This window comes from Eleutherodactylus coqui, chromosome 13 (genome assembly GCF_035609145.1).
Source record: "Eleutherodactylus coqui strain aEleCoq1 chromosome 13, aEleCoq1.hap1, whole genome shotgun sequence".
Classification (NCBI taxonomy): domain Eukaryota; kingdom Metazoa; phylum Chordata; class Amphibia; order Anura; family Eleutherodactylidae; genus Eleutherodactylus; species Eleutherodactylus coqui.
In genome coordinates, this window is record NC_089849.1 from 51,737,380 (window position 1) to 51,756,521 (window position 19,142).

The 19,142-nt window shown below is 42.8% G+C and overlaps 1 protein-coding gene across 7 annotated transcripts in view; it reads right to left on the reverse strand.

The window, feature by feature from the left end:
- Positions 1-19,142, reverse strand: part of PTPRT (protein tyrosine phosphatase receptor type T) — a 325,072-nt gene that overhangs the window by 56,710 nt on the left and 249,220 nt on the right. For 2 of the 7 annotated variants that reach the window (XM_066586080.1, XM_066586077.1), the window contains 5 exons: positions 13,263-13,289; positions 7,579-7,721; positions 3,254-3,331; positions 2,883-2,918; positions 262-449 (listed from right to left, as the gene is read on the reverse strand). In XM_066586080.1, coding sequence (XP_066442177.1) covers positions 262-449; positions 2,883-2,918; positions 3,254-3,331; positions 7,579-7,721; positions 13,263-13,289 — 472 coding nt within the window. Of the gene's footprint in view, positions 1-261; positions 450-2,882; positions 2,919-3,253; positions 3,332-7,578; positions 7,722-13,262; positions 13,293-19,142 lie in introns of all 7 variants that reach the window. The other 5 variants (XM_066586079.1, XM_066586076.1, XM_066586082.1 and 2 more) reach the window with 3 other exon arrangements.

Here is a 19,142-nt window from a genome sequence, read left to right on the forward strand (position 1 = left end):
AAATGCGTTTTATAGAAGAATAGAATATTTCTAAAAACCCTGTCCTTCTTTTGTAGGAACCAGGCACATCATTGAGAAAAATCACAGAGGTTGTTCATTGCCAGCACTGAAAGAGCAAAACAACATTCAACAAAGTTTTAATTCATAGCGAAATAATACGTTTTACTCCCAACAATACTTATTTTTTATATAAAATGTTAGCCTTTGCCATACATTTGGAGACTAGAATTCCCTTTAGTCAAAGGCATTGAAAAATCTCACCTCATACTCTTCTTTAAATCCATACCCTTGTCCTCTCTTCATCTGGGTAATGTGCTGTAGAAGATCTGCCACACGGATGGCCGGCTGGAGTTGTCCACGGGGATAGGCCATTTCCAGTGGCTCACATGTCCGGTATGGGTGGGTCTGTATGGTTAATGTGGGCTGGTTCAGCTCTACGTCTCTGCTGTCTGTAAGAAAGATAGGTTTGGGTAGAAATCAGAATGGAAAAGGAACGTGCATGAAACTGTTTGTAGGCCTGCTTATGTGTGAAATTGTAAAGTCTATCTTCAACGAGCTACTATCTGCTGTTGATGCATTGGCTGACATCCAGGGATGTAGCTAGATGGGTAAGGCCATCAATAACTCACTCTACCTTGGCTAGAGTATACAGATAAAAAGTTAGTGAAGGTAAGCCTAGACCTACTACTAACATGGGCCCAGGAACCTGAGTTGTGTTCAGCTTGGTAATGTTCGCACACTGCTTTTTGCTTATTTGTGTTGTGGCAATGAATGCTCAGTCAACCAATGAATTTCTTCCTCAGAGTCAAATTGTTGGACTCTGAAAAGTAACTTTTTTTTGCTAGAAAATTAATCATACAAGATCACCATGCCTTCCATGTCCATACTACAAAGATCTCAGCTTAGTGAGTAGGGGATAGGAATATTGGGAGTTAGAGGAGTTGTCCAGCTACCGAACAACATCCCCCCTATAGGGCTCACTGTGCTAAAATAAAAGGAGTGGTACTTACCCGTCCTCTGCTGCTGAGATCCAGCAATGCAGCTCCGCTGCGGTACCAGTGTTGGTGCAGCAGATGATGTCACTGAAAGTCACCTGACCGCTACAGCCAGTCAGAGGCTGCAAAGTCACTGCCCATTCACCCGGCAGCAGTGCTCACATCCCGTGTACCATGATGCTACGAGTTTGGGACGATAATGACGCAGCCTCTGATTGGCTGCAGCAGTCATATGACTTCCGGTGACATCATCTGCTACAACAAACACCTGGAGCAAAGCAGGGCTGCATTGTGGTCATCGAGGATGGATAAGTACTGCTCTTTTTGTTATTTTAGCACAGTAGGCGCTGTAGGGGGAATATTGTCCGGTAATTGGACAACCCCTTTAATATCAGGGAAAGGTACACTTACAAGGTTTGGTGAAGATAAGTTAAAATTAAAGGGCCACTCTGGTGAATTTTTTTTTCATTCATCATGTAACTAGTCCAGCTAGTAAAACCTTGTTTAGTTCTTTCTTTCTATCTGAAACTCCTGGCCTTCTTCTCCTCGGGTAGTCATGTGATCTCAATTCTGACCCGCTCAGATTTACTTGTGATCTCAAACTAGTCAATTTCTCAGTCGGCCTAATATCTGTGTGATGCTATTACATGGATTATATTGCAGAAAATGCTTAGAGGGGGAATCAGATACTCATATCAAAGTTACTGATGATGATTACTGATCCTGTCATACAGTTGTAATAGAGGAGGTGACAGATCATCCTCCTGACTTTTTACTTATGATCTGTAGCTTATCTGAAAGAATACAGAAGGTAATAATAATTAAACTGTCCCCCAGCAGACAGAGATGGTATAGCCTCTAGTTAATGCTGTGCTGATGCATCATGGGACTGCTAGCAAAGAATTGTGAAATCAACATCAAGATGTTGCTTAATAAGCATTAGATAGGGTGCTAAACTACATGGAAGTGACTGCAATATACAGAAGAACCCTCCAAAGTGTGACAGGCAATCAGGTGAGAGGAGTGGAATGTGTTTTCACCAGAGTGACCCTTTAAATGTCTACAGATATAGAAAACTAACTTCACACTGGGCATTTAATTCACAATTTCAGAAAACTTTAATGGGGTTTTCCAGGGAAATTCTGTTGATGACCTATCCTGCGGAAAGGTCATCAATAGTTGATCAGCCTCGGTCCATCGCTCGTATCAGCTGAACAGGCACAAGTTGTGAGCACAGAAATAACAAAGAGGTCAGAGTGAACGCCTCCATGCTGATCTCCATGTAGTGGCCGGCGCTCGTAACTGCAGGCACAGCTCCCATTGAAATCAATGGGAGCCGTGCCTGCAGTTACAAGCGCTGACCACTATAAGGAGCTCGGCGCAGAGGTTTCTGCTCTGACCTCTGTGTATTTGGAGCGGAAATCTCTGCGCTTACCTCCCATGTAGTGGCCGGCGCTTATAACTGCAGGCACGGCTTCCATTGATTTCAATGAAAGCTGTACCTTCAGTTACAAGCGCCGGCCACTACACGGAGGTCGCCGCAAAGGCTTCCGCTTCAACCTCAGCGTTATTGCAGCGCTGACAACACGCGCCAGCTCAGCTGATCGGTCGGGGTCCCGAGCGATGGACCCTGGCCGATCAACTATTGATAACCTATCCTGAGGATAGGTCATCCATAATATTTCCCCTGTAAACCCATTAAAGTTGACTTTTTCAATGTCTTTTGTTGAGTTAGGTGTAAATTTAAAGTTTGTTTCCGCTATACATTTACAAGTTAGCGGTTTCTCAAGTAAGCTTGCTGAATTTGTACATCATTGTACATGATCTAAGCTACTATTAAAGACTAAGCCAAGTGACAAACTATCCGTTCTGGTTTTGTTACTATACCTAGAAGTGTTGAAGAGGGAACCGTGTCTGAGGAAACTGTAAGATGAATAGAGCCCAAGGAAGCCGGAAGGATGTGAAAGGAAAGAAGAGAAAATACAGAATCAAGACCAAATACTTCATTTTTATTAAAGGGAACACAATAATACGATATTATAGCTATCGCACCTAAACTATAGGCCCCTCATGTCATTCTCACCACATTGTTGCAAAACTCTTTTTTTTGAAAGGACAGTCTCACTTATCTAGACTTTTGCTCATTCTAGACTTTTGCTCATGCACGTTAGCTTGGCAGTCGTACTCCTTGTAATGACAAACTCACTGGCTTGCATTAGCATTCTCACAGGACAGGCTTGTTCATTGTAAAGCCCTACCTGAGTAGCAGGAATTGAGTAAGGATTTTCCCTGCAGGTTTTTGCTTTGTATAGAGAAGGAGCAGGGCGAGGAAGTGCCTGCAGGAAGACAGGTTACACATCAGTCTAGCTACGGAACACCCCGCATAGTCTTCACAAGAGACGTCCTATATCCTACCGCCAACAGGATGGACAGCGTAACGCAACTCCAATATGCTCCCCTACATCTGTACCTTCACAAGCTTGTATGAGGCTAGTTATACTGTTCTACATGAAACTGACTGTACCGCATGCTAAAGACGGGAGTCAGTTGTCTTTTCGATGGTTCATAATGGCTCAAACGTGGAAAACCATCGAACAGGCTCCCGTTTCTATATTTACGTAAGACTTGTCTTTCTTGCCAAGTCTCTATCAATTGCATTTTATAACGACATGGCGTTACTTTGTTTTATCCATCCAAAAACAGCATTAAAGGGAATGTTTAATCAGAAAAATAACCTATCAATTAAATCAACATTTTCTATTAAACATATTTTTTTCTTTACTTTTGATGTTTTGTTTTTTTTAAATTTTCCATGTCACTATGTCTATTAAAGAAAAATCCTGAAATCTTGCAATTTTCCCTCTGGTCACGAAAACTAATCATAGCCTGACACTTCCTGTTCTCCACAGCACCCTCATGGACCATAGAAATAATAGACTAGAGATGACCCATTGACTTCTGTTAAAGCGTGTTGTGGGCAAGCTGTGTGATATGCACAGAGATCACTGTGCAGGGAGGAAGAGAAGAACTGTGATCATCACTTATAGTGAATGGTGGATCTTGGATTATCTATATGTAGGTGTTGCCTTTAATTGTAATTCTGCCTGTGATGTTAATAAAGTGACTACTGAAACGTTTTCTCTACAGAACAGGAAGTTTTTTGCCTATTATTAAACTTATACCGCATTTACACTGACAGACTATCGCTCAAAAGTCGCTCAAACGATAGTTTGAGTGACCGTTTTTGAGCGATTGTCTTTGGATACTTTATAGTAGCTAATTAGCTACTATACAGCTATGCAGGCGCAGTGGGACACCGACACTTTCTCCCGCCGAACACTACAGCTGATATGCATAAGCAAACAGCTGTAGTGTTCTCTGCACTTACAGCCCGTGCCCCGCTGTAAATTCACAGCAGAACACAGGCACAGAGAATCTTATCAGCGCAGTCGGCTGATAACAGCCTGCTCCACTGATAACAGCTGATCGCTCAATTCTAGCAATCTAGGATCCAGCGATGAACGACTCGTGCACGAAAACTGCACAATGTCCCTACATTTAGACAAAACGAGAATCGCTCAAAAGATTCTAGTGTCTAAATCAACCTTTAGTTGTCAGTGTGAAAAGTGCAGAAGATTGGGATGTTTTTGAATATATGAAGTGGCATTGAAAATTTAAAAAACATCATCAAAGATCTCTTACAAAATGTTAACATAACAAATGATTTAAACAATAGGTCTTTGACTGATGACATCTTCCCTTTAAGCAGGATCTTATCCCTCATAAGGCCTGAAAACCCTGTGCCCATCAGCAGTATTGGATGGGAGCTGGAACAGTACACATAATGACACTCAAACTCACCTCTATGGAGGGTGAATTAGCTGAGGTGGGACATGATATCTGGGGTAGTAACTCTGTATTCTACTCTATGAAAACATTATGGCAGATTTATTATTGAGCATTCAACAATGTTGTTGTGGAAATTGTGCCAGAAAACTGTCTTCCACGGTATGCGTCACATTTATCATGTAGTTTTAGACACTTTTGGATACTTTTTACAGTCTGTCCAACAAAAATGCATGGCATTGCAAAAATGGGGCGAAACTCTGCTGACTGATAACTAATTTTAGACTGTCGAGTCTAACTTTATACGACTTTTCCACCAAGCCATACGTCTTTGTTGGACGTGATTAAAAGTATCCGAGTGTCTAAAACACATCATAAATGTGCTATAAAATGTGTTAGATGGTTTTTTAGCACAATCTGTGCCAGAAAACTTGAATTCTCCATAGTTAATCTGCCCCTTAAGTCTTCTTGCTAAGAAATGTAAAATATGACTGGGTACAGCTCAGGATAATAAAATTATCTACAGTATTATCATGATATTGACTTGAGTCCATTGATACATAGTCATTAGGGGGCAACTCATTGGCAATAGTTCAGGTTGCAAAGCAATGCCACAGCGACAACATTACAATTGATCACATAACATGCTTTATAGTCCATCAGCCACCCCTAATTTTTCAGTGGACATGATTGTCTGTTTAGCTTGTTTCAGAGGGGGTTTACTGCAGAGTCACTTTGCCCAAAAATAAAGGACATGAGGTCTTTCTAAACTTCTGACCTTTTCTACCGTCCCGTAGCAGCCACAATTAGTGTTTCTTCTCAAGTTTGGTTTGATTGTGGACTCAAATTCTTTATCAGGATGCTGTACAATGCAATAAAAATGTTCTGCCTATAGATTATGGTAGTGATAGTACACTTTGGCCCACACTAGATTGCAGCGCCACTCATCAATGTGACATGATCTTATGGTGGCTTTACACGGGGCAACTATCATCTGAATAGTCACTCGAAATGGCGTTGAATGACTGTTGTTGACTGCTTTACACAGAGCAATTGTTGTTCACTTGTTCAATTTTGAATGAATTGTTGGGAACCTTTACATGGGCTGAAATATCATTCATTGACTAGTTAGGGGGTGTGAGGTTCTTTGGTGGGGTGTATATCAAAATTTTTGATCCCTCCTCAACACTTGCCCATTGGTTGCCGAATTCATTAAATGCACATAAATACGTGCAAGCAGGCTTAAAGTGAACACTCAATGCTGCGATCTCTCGCTAGACCAAAACCAGCCAGAGATGACAGCAGCCAGTATTTTTTCACATACCAGCAAGGACTGTTTAATTGGTGATTACTCACGCATTTTTGGGAACCAATGAGCATTAAGTGAAAGGGCAAAATGTTCAAAAAACGGCGTGAGCCAATCATCATTCGGTGGAAGTTACACGACGTACATGCACCCCCCCCACTACAAAGTTAATGGCTAGTAGTTGAAGTGCAACAATTACTTATTGACACCAGATGTTAATCAACTAATGACTATCTTTAGGGAAGCTCAAACAAAGCAACTAGTGAACAAATTCTTGTTTGTCACCTGGTTGGTGGCCGTGTTTACTGTTGCTTACATTTGCTCTATCAAGTGATCATTCGAATGATAGTTATCTGGTGTAAAGTGACCCTTACCCATTCATGCACATGAATGCTGTATAACATTAGTTGGTATTTAGAGATGAGCGAGCACGCTCGGTAAGGAGAGTTACTCGAGCGAGCCTCGGTCATCTCGAGTAACTGCCTCCTCCTCCGAGCGTGCTTTGGGGGGGCGGCGGGGAAGAGCGGAGGGGAGAGTGAGAGAGATCTCTCTCTCCCCGCCGCTCACCCCCGCCGCCCCTCCCAAGCATGCTCGGAGGAGAAGGCAGTTACTCGAGATGACCGAGGCTCGCTCGAGTAACTCACCTTACCGAGCGTGCTCACTCATCTCTATTGGTATTACAATTTACACCGGACAACTATCTTCTTAACAGTCATTCAGAACAATCACTAAAGCGAGTTGTTGTCCTTCAACCGACTCTTGTTTGTGTGCTTTTGCAGCGTGATCATCGTTCAGTAGTCATTCCATTTCGAAAAGAGAGAGAGAACGACTGTGACTTTACCCCTGGCAACTTTAGATCAACCAGTGACTATTTTAAGGTGAGCTAAAAACTAAACAACTAGTGAGCGAATTATCACTCATCACCCAGTTGGTGGCTGTATTTACTCAGAATGTCTGTTGTTTTGCTTTCGGTCTTTCGAGAGATTATTTGGCTGATAATCACCCCTTGTGTAGGTATCTTAAGTCTTACTCACTGCATTACTGGACTACATGAAGAACGAGCTTTAACAATAATCAGCTTTGGGAATAAACAAAGGCCGGTAGGGAGTTTAACGTTTGCTCTAATATGTTATTGAAGTTTTTAGGAAATGCCTATTTTAAAGGCTTACGTTCATAGCAGGATCTCAGTGCAATATCAGGGAATTATTCCATTAAAGCTTTAATAGCCGTTCTATCAGTTTATAGCGGAAGGAGCATCGGAGGAAAATTGTGACTGACTAAGGGAAAACAGTACTACTTTTCCCAGTGGGAATTAATAAAGTCTTTCCAATTGTGTAAATGCTTTCAACTGTACAATGGATCTCATATTTCATATATGGTAATTGTCCTAATGATACACCATCTCCCTCCCAAGAACTGTGATGTTCTTACTAAATCCATTGACGTCCTGACAGCTGGAGAAAGTGTCTTCATTGCGGGTGGAGCTTAGTTTGCTGGAGCTTTTATCCGAAGCCACCAGACCCATTTCCCTCTGAGAGCCACTTTGGGTTTCTTTCTGTTTCTTGGCCAATTTCCTGGAGGCAAAAAAAGCAGAGTGTCTGACAAGCTCAAGGCTCTCATGCTAGGTGACATAGACAGAAATGATTTTTATTCAGACGGAGTCTCTTCTTCACACAGAACACCACTCGCTGAGCTATTTATTACGGCAAATGTTTCCGTACCCATTGACTGACACATCCAGGGCTACGCAACATGGCTTTGTCTATTGAAACTAAGGCATCCTAATTGGCAGATCATTGGATAATCAGCTATACATGTGACTCAACTGGCTAACGCATCAAGTTCAGCTGCACATATCTCTTTAGAGCTAGCCAAGTGATATTACTGCTTTTCATGGTGTAATTGGGAGCTCAGGGATGTTTGGCAGACGTTAGGTTACCCAGAGTCGTAGTGTTGTGACACTTGGGCACCGCTTCCTTGTAGGCCTTGGTAATTAACACCTTACATTTCCTCTACAAGGAGAGTTTTATCCACAGATCACTAATGAGTTTGAGTCGGTGGTTATTAATAATGGGAAGTGAATTACTGTGATGATATTTTTCTATTTAAGGCAATGGGTAGGGGATCGGATGCTTGCAGAACAATCACACTGTCATCCTCATTATAAGGGAAGCAGAGCTGCTGTATTAGATTATCCAAAGGATTTTACGCGCACATCTACCCAGGTGAATGACACAGTTAGACAGACATAAATCAGTCCTTTCTTCCGCTCTCAAGAGTTTATCTCTTAGGCAGAGCCATGTGCAGGAGGAGGCTCTATGCAACACACAGAGTCTGCTCTTTACTATGGAGACTCGATTTGCCACCATATGCTGCTCTGTCAGAGGTATTCTCTGCATGCTTCCAGAGGAGAATATATCTGTAAAATGACATGTGATGAAGCATGCTACAATTTTTCTTCCTTCTGGTTCATTCAGAAGAAAATCCTTCTCTATGACGCTCTATGAAATTAGAAGCATACTGAGATACAGTAGTAAGACCCCCATGCACTTCTTTAGGCGTCTGTGTGCAACAAAGAGCCATAGTGGGCATAAAGGTTAACTTTATGAAAGGAGGTGTTCCAGCTCAGCACCTCCTGGCTGAGATGAGAAACCCATAGCTGGTTTCCTGAGCACCTTGTTGGGTGTTATAGAAACTGAAGAGCATGGCAGCCTTTACGTGGTTTCTGTAATACTCATTTAATTCAATTGGTGTTACAGAAACAGCGTAGCACAGCATGTTAGACTATTTCAATGTGTCGGGAAGGGTATGGTTTCTCCTTGGGGAGAGCACTTAGAAGATGTGAGGAGACTTTAACCCCTTGAGTGGCGGGTTTCCTACCACCCTGTCGTGCCCACCAGGGCAGGTTTTTTAAAATGGTCTAATCATTGAATTTCAACTAATTTTGCAGTTGCGTCTCAAGAGCCATAACTTTTTCATTTTTCCATTGACATGGCCATATAAGGGCTTGTTTTTTGCGGGACACGTTGTGATTTTTTTAAACGGGGGAGGAAAAAAAGAAATGGGGAAAAAAGAAAAAAAGGGGCCATGTCATTAAGGGGTTAAATAATGTATTAACTTCCTTCTCTGGGTCATTACGACGCATGGATACCACATGTGTGATTGTATTTTTGATTTTTTACAAAGTAAAGGGAGACAAGTGTTTTTATTATTTTTTTTATAATTTTTAAACTTTTTTTTTTTTTTTTTTAATTTTAATTTTTTGTCCCTTTAGGGGACTTCCACAGGGACCCATCAGGACCCCTGATCACATTCCGGGGGTCCGATGGTGACAGCCCTTTACATGCTGCAGTGACAGCCCTTTACATGCTGCAGTCACATAGACTGCAGCATGTAAAGGGTTAACACAGCAGAGATCGGAGGTTTTCTCTGATCTCTGCTGTAAGAGCTAGTACCTAGCTGTCCTCTGACAGCCAAGCACCAAGCTCTCCCTGCCACAGAGACCATCAGCTAGCTTCTGACAAGCCGATGGTCTCTATGGCAACCTGTAAACAAACCAGTGCAGGAGGTTGCCGGCATATCGGCAATATCTTCTGCTGGTTTTTCAAAGCCCTTGCTTTGTTCTCTGTGGGTCTGTGCAGGCAGAGCACACTGTCACAGCTTGTGGCATTGTGCTCTGCAGCTCCCATAGTGATACATAGCCCGGAAATCTTCCGGGCTATGTCGCTATGAGCAGTGGAGCTGGTCCTGGAAAATTTCCGGGCGTGCCACTCAAGGGGTTAAAGGCCATGTATGTCCCTCTGGGAAATTTGAATAGGCAAATGAGAAGATGGAATATTGCCACTATAGCATCATGTATTAGAAGGCAGCATTCCTACAAGTCAAGTTTAGACCTTTCAACAGGCCTTGAAATAATGACTAGAAGTATAAACCAAAAGTCAAAGTCTTCTCCAGAGGTCAAAGATATCTACTTACAGACTGCTGTTTCAACAGTTTCACCCTTCACTGGGATGCACAGTAGGTTGCTGGTTTGGTTGGGTGAGAGGCCTATGACATGGGTCGGGAAGGGTATGGTTTCTCCATGTGGAGATCATGTAATAGGTGTTAAGAGACTTATAAGGCCATGCATGCTCTCCCCAACAAGAAACTATACCCTTCCCCTTTGGTTGGGTAAGAGGCCTATGACATGGGTCGCGAAGGGTATAGTTTCTTGTTGGGGAAAGCATGCATGGCCTTATAAGTCTCTTCACACCTATTGCATGATCTCCACATGGAGAAACTATACCCTTCCCGACCCATGTCATAGGTCTCTCACCCAGCCAAGCCAGCAACCTATTGTACATCAGTGAGGGGCAAACATCCTGAAACAATCTGTACATGGTTATCTTTTCCTTCTGGAGACGACTCTAACTTTGGCCTATATTCCCAGTCTTTGTTACAAGGCAGTTGAAAGGACTGACATGGGCTTGCAGGAATGCCGCCTTCCAATAGTTGGAACTGCAGAGGCATTGTACTATCTCCCATTTGCACATGCTATTTTCATAACGTGGAAGTTACAAAAAATAGCATAGCGCGCTGTGCTGTGCTACTTTCTTAACTCCCATTCACTTCAATGGGAGTAACAGAAACAGCTTAAGGCTGTCACCTGGGTTGTTTCCTGCAATGTAATTGGAAAGCTGGCCACAGATTTCTCATCTCAGGCAGGAAGTGCTGATATTGGGATATGCCTTTAAGACCCCTATATCCTTGCGAACATGAGCACGGTAATTTCCAGTGTGGTCACTTAGGCTATGTTCATATGCAAAGTGTTTTCCATGGTTTTTGCAATAATTTTTAATGACAAGAATATATTTTTTGTGAAAGAAACAAAAATTTAATGCATGTGAGCACAGCCTGACTGTATTTCATCACACCCCTACTCCTGGGACCGTGAAAGCCAAGTGTGTTGGAAAAGTAATAGTTTATAAGACTGTTTTTTTTAAGCTACGCCATTTTGATGGCAGTTTTTTTTTACTCAAAGCCAGAAGTAGATTCAAAAGGAATAGGGAATAGAAAGACTTAAAAGGAATAGAAGAATGACTTATACCTCTCCTTCCTGCTGAATCCACTTCTAGCTTTGGCTCAAAAGCCGGTATCAAAAACTGCAGTGGCGCTTGTCCAAAAACAGTGTGTGCAAGCACCTTAAGACTGTAAAGCTGCGTTTGGGTTACAATAAAGACATATGCCATTGAAGGGAAGACAAGTGTTGCCTATTTATATAGGGACCTATAAAGCATATTCACCCGTTTTGACTGTTTTCTGTTTTATTGTGTAATAACATTGAATCACAAGGGGTTTAATTGGCTTTGTTGACATCGATCAACAGAATTAATGTCAAAGTGGAAATAAATCTCTACAAAGTGTTCGACATTAATCCCACATATGAAACGTGTGAAACATCACTGGATCCACTAATTGGTTTTAGTAGCACAAAAAATGCTGTCGCTAAATGGAGATCACCCACGGCCATTCAAGTTATTTCGAATCTTGCAAGGGCATGTAAGAAATGTCATGTGTTATAAGAAGTTCTGTGGTCTGATGGGACCACACATACATTAGAGTGGTCAAGTCAGAGTTCAGACTACATTGATATTTTCTACTTCAAATTAGCTCTTAGCTCTTGAGCAAATTTGGGAAGAAGAGTTGGAGAAAACTACAGTGTCCATATTGTGCAAAGCTGATAGAAGCATGTGCATGCTGACTGTAATTGCTTGCAAAACGCCATAAATAATCCATCCTTTATTTATCTGTTGCTCAGTGTAACACAAGCCTAAATAAATATATTATCATTCAATGTTGGAAGAAGTAATTCTTATATGTGATGTAGATGTAGAGCTCAAGTAATTAAATATACGGAGAAGAGGACGAAGAAATGGAGTGAGAAGAAGAAGAGGAAGATGGAGAAGAAGAAGAGAGAGTAGAAGAGGGTTGAGAAGAATAGAAGGATGAGAAAAAGAAGAAGAAGAGGGGAAGGAGAAGAATATGATGATGAAGAAGGAGGAGAAGAAGAAAAGGGAGAAGAAGAAGGAGGAGAAGAAAAGGGAGAAGAAGAAAAAGGAGGAGAAGAAGAAGAAGAAGAGGAGGAAGAAGAAAAGGGAGAAGAAGAAGAAGAAAAGGGAGAAGAAGGAGGAGAAGAAGAAAAGGGAGAAGAAGGAGGAGGAGAAGAAAAGGGAGAAGAAGGAGGAGGAGGAGGAGGAGGAGGAGAAGAAGAAGAAGAAGAAGAAGAAGAAGAAGAAGAAGAAAGGGAAGAAGAAGAAAAGGGAGAAGAAGAAAAGGGAGAAGAAGAAAGAGGAGAAGAAGAAGAAGAAGAAAAGGGAGACGAAGAAGAAGAAAGGGGAGAAGAAGAAGAAGAAAAGAGAGAAGAAGAAGAAGAAGAAGAAGAAGAAGAAAAGGGAGAAGAAGAAGAAGTAAATGAGGGAGGAGAAGAAGAGAGAGAAAAGAAGAAGAGAAACTGTTTGTAATGCATTATGGGCTACCCTGAGGTCATGTAATTCTTCCTCTTTCTTCATTTTAGTGGGTTTAGAAGAGATGAACCACCCAAGGTTCGGGTTTGCACTACACCAAACTTTTAGCAAAGTTTGATCTGAAACAGGGTTTGACTTTCATTTTGCTCAACTCTAATCATCATCCTATTATGCACCACTTCTTTTAGAAGATATAAAGAGGATTGGATGGTAAAGAGGGCAGAGGAAAAGAGGTCAATTGCCTAGGGGCTTCCACCACCTAGAGGTCTTCACCACTCAGTCCTTTGAACACTTCCTCGACATTTACAGCAAAGGGAATTCAAATTCAGATGCTGGAAGCGGAGAGGAGTTTGGAATGGCTGCTATGTATGGTGCTATATCTACGTCTTATATGTCACTATTAAAGGGGAAGGGTGACCCAGCTAATTTTTGGCCTATGTGTCTCCACCAACCTTAGACCGGCCCTGTATATAAATGATACCACTGCTGAACTATTGACTTCCTGCATGCAGCTCAGTAAGCAACAGATGAATAAGCCATGGTATGAGGAACAGGGTTATGGGTGAGGGAATGTGCTGATGGGGAAAGGGTGTGGTTTCTGCAGGTACTTACAGATAGTATGAATAGGAGTACACATTTCTTCTAGAGGATGGAGAGCGGTCACATGGGGGGGACCGAAAAACGAGAAATAAAAAGAAAAAGAGGAATAATTAGATGTGACAGCATGAACCCACCAGGGTGACAGAGTGACATTAGAGAGGTGTATGGAAGTGGAGAAGCATAGCACAAAAATGTATAGATATAGCTGTTTTACCCTAAGCCTGACAAATGTTTTTCCCCAAGTCCAAGTTAAGAAAACAAGGTTTGCTTAATTTTCAAAAACAGCTCCTCTCTTGTCTCCATTGGGCTATATCTTGTCTCCATTACTCCATTAAAGTGAATGGAGCTGAGCTGCAATACCAGACATAGCCCACAGACAAGAGAGGCGCTGTTTCCGTGAAAACAAAATGGAATAAAAAGAGCGGACCTTCTTTTCTTATCATGCACAACACCTTTAATTTGCACGGCACAGAGCTTTCTTATCTTCCCTTGCTTTTCCTAGCTGTCCCTCATTATACTCCTATCTTCTAGAACAGAGGTTCCCAACCGTTTTTCGGCTTGTGATCTGTAATAGGAGGTGGATCAACTGTCTAATGAAAAAAAGGCTGTCAACAATTTGGTTAAACGCTATCGAAATGACCCAAATCAAATAAATGTTAAATCAGTGTCAGTTTTGAAACTGATTACAAATAAGAGCAAATTAACCAGCCAAATAGAAAATCGTGAATCCTGACACTACATATTTTCTGCCAGTCTGAAAAAAAAATACACCCAGATGATGATTTGTGATTCTGGGTTTTGTATTTAAAATTTCATTATGTACAGAGCGTGGAGGCGAGTACAGATTACGCTCTGCGGTGCCTCATAGCATATTGACGACTGACAGTGATGTGATGCAGATCTTGGTGACTGTGTCTTTGTACGGATGTGACTGCTAAGAATACATTGCAGACTTTCCAGCTGCGGCATCAAGTGCCAGCCAGAGACCAAGCTTTAGGGGTCTTAGGTTGCAGCTGCACACGGGCCCTGTAGCATCAATCCTACAAATAACCTCAGATAATGCGGGAGGGGACCCCGTTACATATTTCCCCAAGTAGCAATGACGTCTGGATCTAATACCTGTTACTGCTAAGACCGGTCTAACAAAAATCCTTTAACTCTGCACAGTTCTGCGTCCATTCTAACAGCAAACGCCATGGTGAAAATAATCATATTGCAAATTGGGGGCCTGATGAAGGTATGATCAGGGGTGTAACTATAAAGGTTGCAGGGGATGCGGTTGCACCCGGGCCCAGGAGCCTTAGGGGGCCCATAAGACCTCTCTTCTCCATATAGGGAACCCAGTACTATAAGTAAAGCATTATAGTTGGGGGCCCTGTTACAAGTTTTGCATCGGGGCCCGGGAGCTTTAGGTTACACCTCTGGGTATGATTATAGTGTCACTCCATTATCAGTACCCCAAAAAGACGGAGGACAAGAAAAAACATTGCATTACTTTCTATTAATTGCAGTAAGTACTTAAAAGGAATCTGTTAGCTCTAATATACTAGCCAAACTGCAGGCTTGGATGTTGTAGAGCAGGAGGAGCAGATTGTATATAGTTTTTGGGGAAAGATTCAGTAGAACTTGTATTTTATTCATTTATATGTCTGCACATCCTGAGCTTAGAGGTCCAGTGGGCGGAGCTATCAGTGATTGACAGCTATGACTGTGCATAGAGAAATAGATGTCAATCACAGGTAGGACCCCCCACTGGACATCTAAACTCAGAATAAGCAGGGATAGAAATGAATAAACTATAGGTTCTGCTGAATCTTCTTCCACAAACCCATACATCAGTCTGCTCAGCTCCTTCTGCTCTATACGCTGCCTGCAGTTTGAACAGCATGATCAAGCTGGCAGGTTCCCTTTAACGTTCGTATCCTGCAGCAATGTATAACTTTGGTTTCAAGTTAGCCAAGTTCTCTTTTTTTTTAACTACAAATGACAATTACTTTATTCTTTGTGTTTACTATAACTTTTCGGTCATCACACACTGATCTATAGATATGCTTATTAGTGTAGAGCTATACTACACTACTACTTATCTAAGTATGGATAGTTACATCTATGTTTAGAGTTTCCTCCGCCAATCTACTTCAGGTTACATGCACATGGAGGTTTAAAAAGTCGTGCCAAGATTCTTGGGTGTAACTCGGATTGGACAGCACTTGGACATCCCATTGCTGTGCTGTCCGATGTGGTGGACATCGCACATTGACATGTACTATTGTTGTCCAAGAAATAGGCCAAAAATAGGTCATGCTGCAATCTTTTATTTACTCGGACTATTCATTCGAGAAAAAACAAAAACATGGGAATACACGCAGGGGCGTAGCTAAAGGCTCGGGGGCCCTGATGCAAAACGTGAGCTGGGGCCCCCCCTCTATCTATACCTGTACCCGTACCCATACCTAAACCATGCTGCACAGAGACATAACTTGAAGCTTCTGGGCCCCAATGCAAAACCTGTAACAGGGCCCCCAACTATAATGCTTTATTCATAGTACTGGGCTCCCTATATGGAGAAGAGAGGCCTTATGGGCCCCCTAAGGCTCCTGCGCCCGGGTGCAACCGCATCCCCTGCACCCTCTATAGTTACGCCCCTGAATACACGCTTTGAAATGAAAAGGGGGGTATTTCCATACAGTTTTCGAATTTTTCGGTTCAAAATTCGGATGGAAAAAATGCCCAAGTGCATGAACCCTCAGCCTCTATATTATACGAGCAAATGTTTTCATAATCTCTCATGAGGTCTCTTCCTCCAACCTAAACCCTATTCTTCTTCCTTTTTGGCATGAACTAGCCCAAAGTCTTTTTTTTACAGTTCAAAAACTGGGCCATCGCGTGTGCAAAGAAAAAAGAATGACGAAAGATAAGGCAGGACCTATCTTATCTCACGTGTAGGAATATTGTGCGAGAAACACACTTGTGAGACCAAAACCGTTAGAATCAAAAAGTTCCACAAACACGACCCTCTGTCAAGGCCCTTAGTGTTGCATCTCCACTTTTCCAAGCAGTTGAGAAAAATTGGCGCCCTTGACAACTGTTTGGCACTACAACATGGAGTCTATGAGTAAAGCCCCATTTACATGCAAAGATAATCACTCAAAATTCGTTCAAAAGATAGGGAGAATGACAGTCTGAGCAACACTAATGCCCATTAGCAGCTTATTAGCTTTATTTGCATGTAAATGAGCCTCCCTTCGCTGCATGCAGAGAACAGCAGGCTGTCTGTTATCTGCATACAGCTCCTTTGTTCTGCCCTGGGACTGCAGCTGAAAACAATGTTATTAGCGCTCCTGTGGAGAACACAGCGTGCGGTCCCTGCTATCAGCTTTCCGCTGAACTATGGATTTTAAATTCAACTAAAAATCATAGTTCGCATGGAAAGCAAATGATGGTAGCATTTAGACGCAATGATTATCGCTCAATAAATAAGTGTCTCAGATGGTGATACCCCTTTAAATGTTATTGTTGCCCTTGAGAATGGTTCAGTGTAACAATATGGCCATGGGACCAAAAAAGGTTGTGCACCCCTGCCCGTATGGCTTAGGAGTTGGGACCTTTGAGCTACACCTCCTATTCTCTGTGTTCTAGACCTTTACCATCATTATTTCAACTCTAACATATGGAAACTCATCTGCTGCCTCCCCTTCCCTACAGATACAGCTGTCTGCTCCCTTGTTTTTCATTCTAAGACATATCATGATTTCTCACTAAGTAGCGCTAAATAACAAACTCAATTCTGCTGCATCGGCACTGAACGACTTTATTCGTCTCGCAGAATTATACGCGGCTCTGAATGAGATGTAAAGCGGTCTCCCACTGCACTCCTCTCCCGGTATTATACTAGCTCAACCACATACTCATTTTAATATCTGCAACACAAAGTGACAGTGATAAATAAATATCGGATGGTATACATAGGGATATGCTGACAGACACAAATATGTATGCTAATACTCAAGCCTAATAAACGGTTATGGAAATGCTTTAAGTTGAACTCATGCATCGGATGATAAATGCACAGATTACAGGATGGAGATGCAGGTAGAGGGGAAAAGCCAGGGACTGCGGGATAATGATGTGCAAGCGTCGCTCCCCTACTCTATAGTAAAGCTATACTTTTGCGCATCACTCCTGATTTTGATTTTAGCCCTTGGATGTGGTGGATACTCTGCATGGAAATGTGGATACTCTGCTAATCTTGAAGAGGATTGTGCAACCATATGTGAGCGGTGCATTGTGTTCAGGATGGAGGATTGATGCAAAAACACTTCGGGCTCCTGCTGACAAGCGTAGGCGTATATACGCTCGCGTGAGAGTGACATGATTACGCTGTGAAGGGAGCGCTATCGCCTGCTTTTACGTGTGTACCTGCGCATTCTACTGTACTTTTTTGCGTTGCCGAACCTGTTCACATCGGCGGCGCACCATAATTGAGTAGCTTAAGTACTAGAGATGAGCGAGTATACTCGCTAAAGGCAATTGCTCGAGCGAGCATTGCCCTTAGCGAGTACCTGCCCGCTCGAGACAAAAGGTTCGGGTGCCGGCGGCGGGCAGGGAGCTGCGGGGGAGAGCGGGGCGGAACGGAGGGGAGATCTCTCTCTCCCTCTCTTCCCCCCGCTCCCTCCTGCTGACTGCCGCTACTCACCGCTCCCCCGCCGCCGGCCCCCGAACCTTTTGTCTTGAGCGGGGAGATACTCGCTAAGGGCAATGCTCGCTCGAGCAATTGCCTTTAGTGAGTATACTCGCTCATCTCTATTAAGTAGTCATCTGTGTTATCAATTAATACCGCAAAATCCTGCAGTTTGTGCGCAATTTCGTGTGGACGGGGTGTGCACTTGCACACCCCTATAGACTGCGTAGAGCATGTCTGGTATATATTTTCGTACACATGAAAATATAGCGCAAAAATGTAGAATGGAAAATCAATGGATTATATTGTCTGCGCAACCAAAAATGTGCACAGAAGTGCTTGTTTGTGGGAGTCCCTAGGGTAGCGTCACATGGGCATATGCGTTTTTGCGTGCAACATTTTGTATCTTACTGTATTTTGTGCATGCAGGGCATGGTACTTTACACATCGGACATGCCCCGATTTAAATGGCTATTTAGCCGAATGAGTTTCAGATATGTTCTTCTGCTCATGGAGTTTTGCAGCGTATTGCGCATACCATTGCACATTGTGCACGCATTTACGCAATCCCCATAAACTTCTATGGTGAATTTTGGTGTGGCAATGCGCATGATCGTAGAGCATGTTGCATTTCTTTTTGTGCACGCGAATTGGGTTCTATTTTCAGAGTACTGTGCACACAAATATGCACGCAAATACCCCCGTGTGAATCCACTATTGCTCAGATTTATGAAACTGTCTAAAAGAAGCACGGTTTTAGTTGCCCCTAGCAACCAATTTCATTAATTTCTCCCTTAGGGCAAAAACACATGGCCACATGCGCTAATACACTCACTGCTACGGAGCGTATTAGCACATGAAGCAGGTTTTTTTTTTGTATTTTTGGGGATTTTTCAAATTCCATGCTAGTGCATGCGAGTTTAGGAAAAAAAGCGGGAAGATAGAACCTGCCCCTATCTAAGGGTGCATTCAGACGACCGTATATCAGCTGGGTTTTCACGCCCAGCCGATATACGGCATCTCACTCTGCAGGGGGAGGAGGCTGGAAGAGCCAGTAGCAGTGCTCTGAGCTCCCGCCCCCTCTCTGCCTCCTCTCCACCCCCTCTGGCGCTAATTCCCACCACTTAGCCCCGCCCCCGTTCCGCCTCCTCTCATTGCAAATAGTGCAGAGGGGCGGAGAGGGGGTGGAGAGGAGGCAGAAAGGGGGTGGG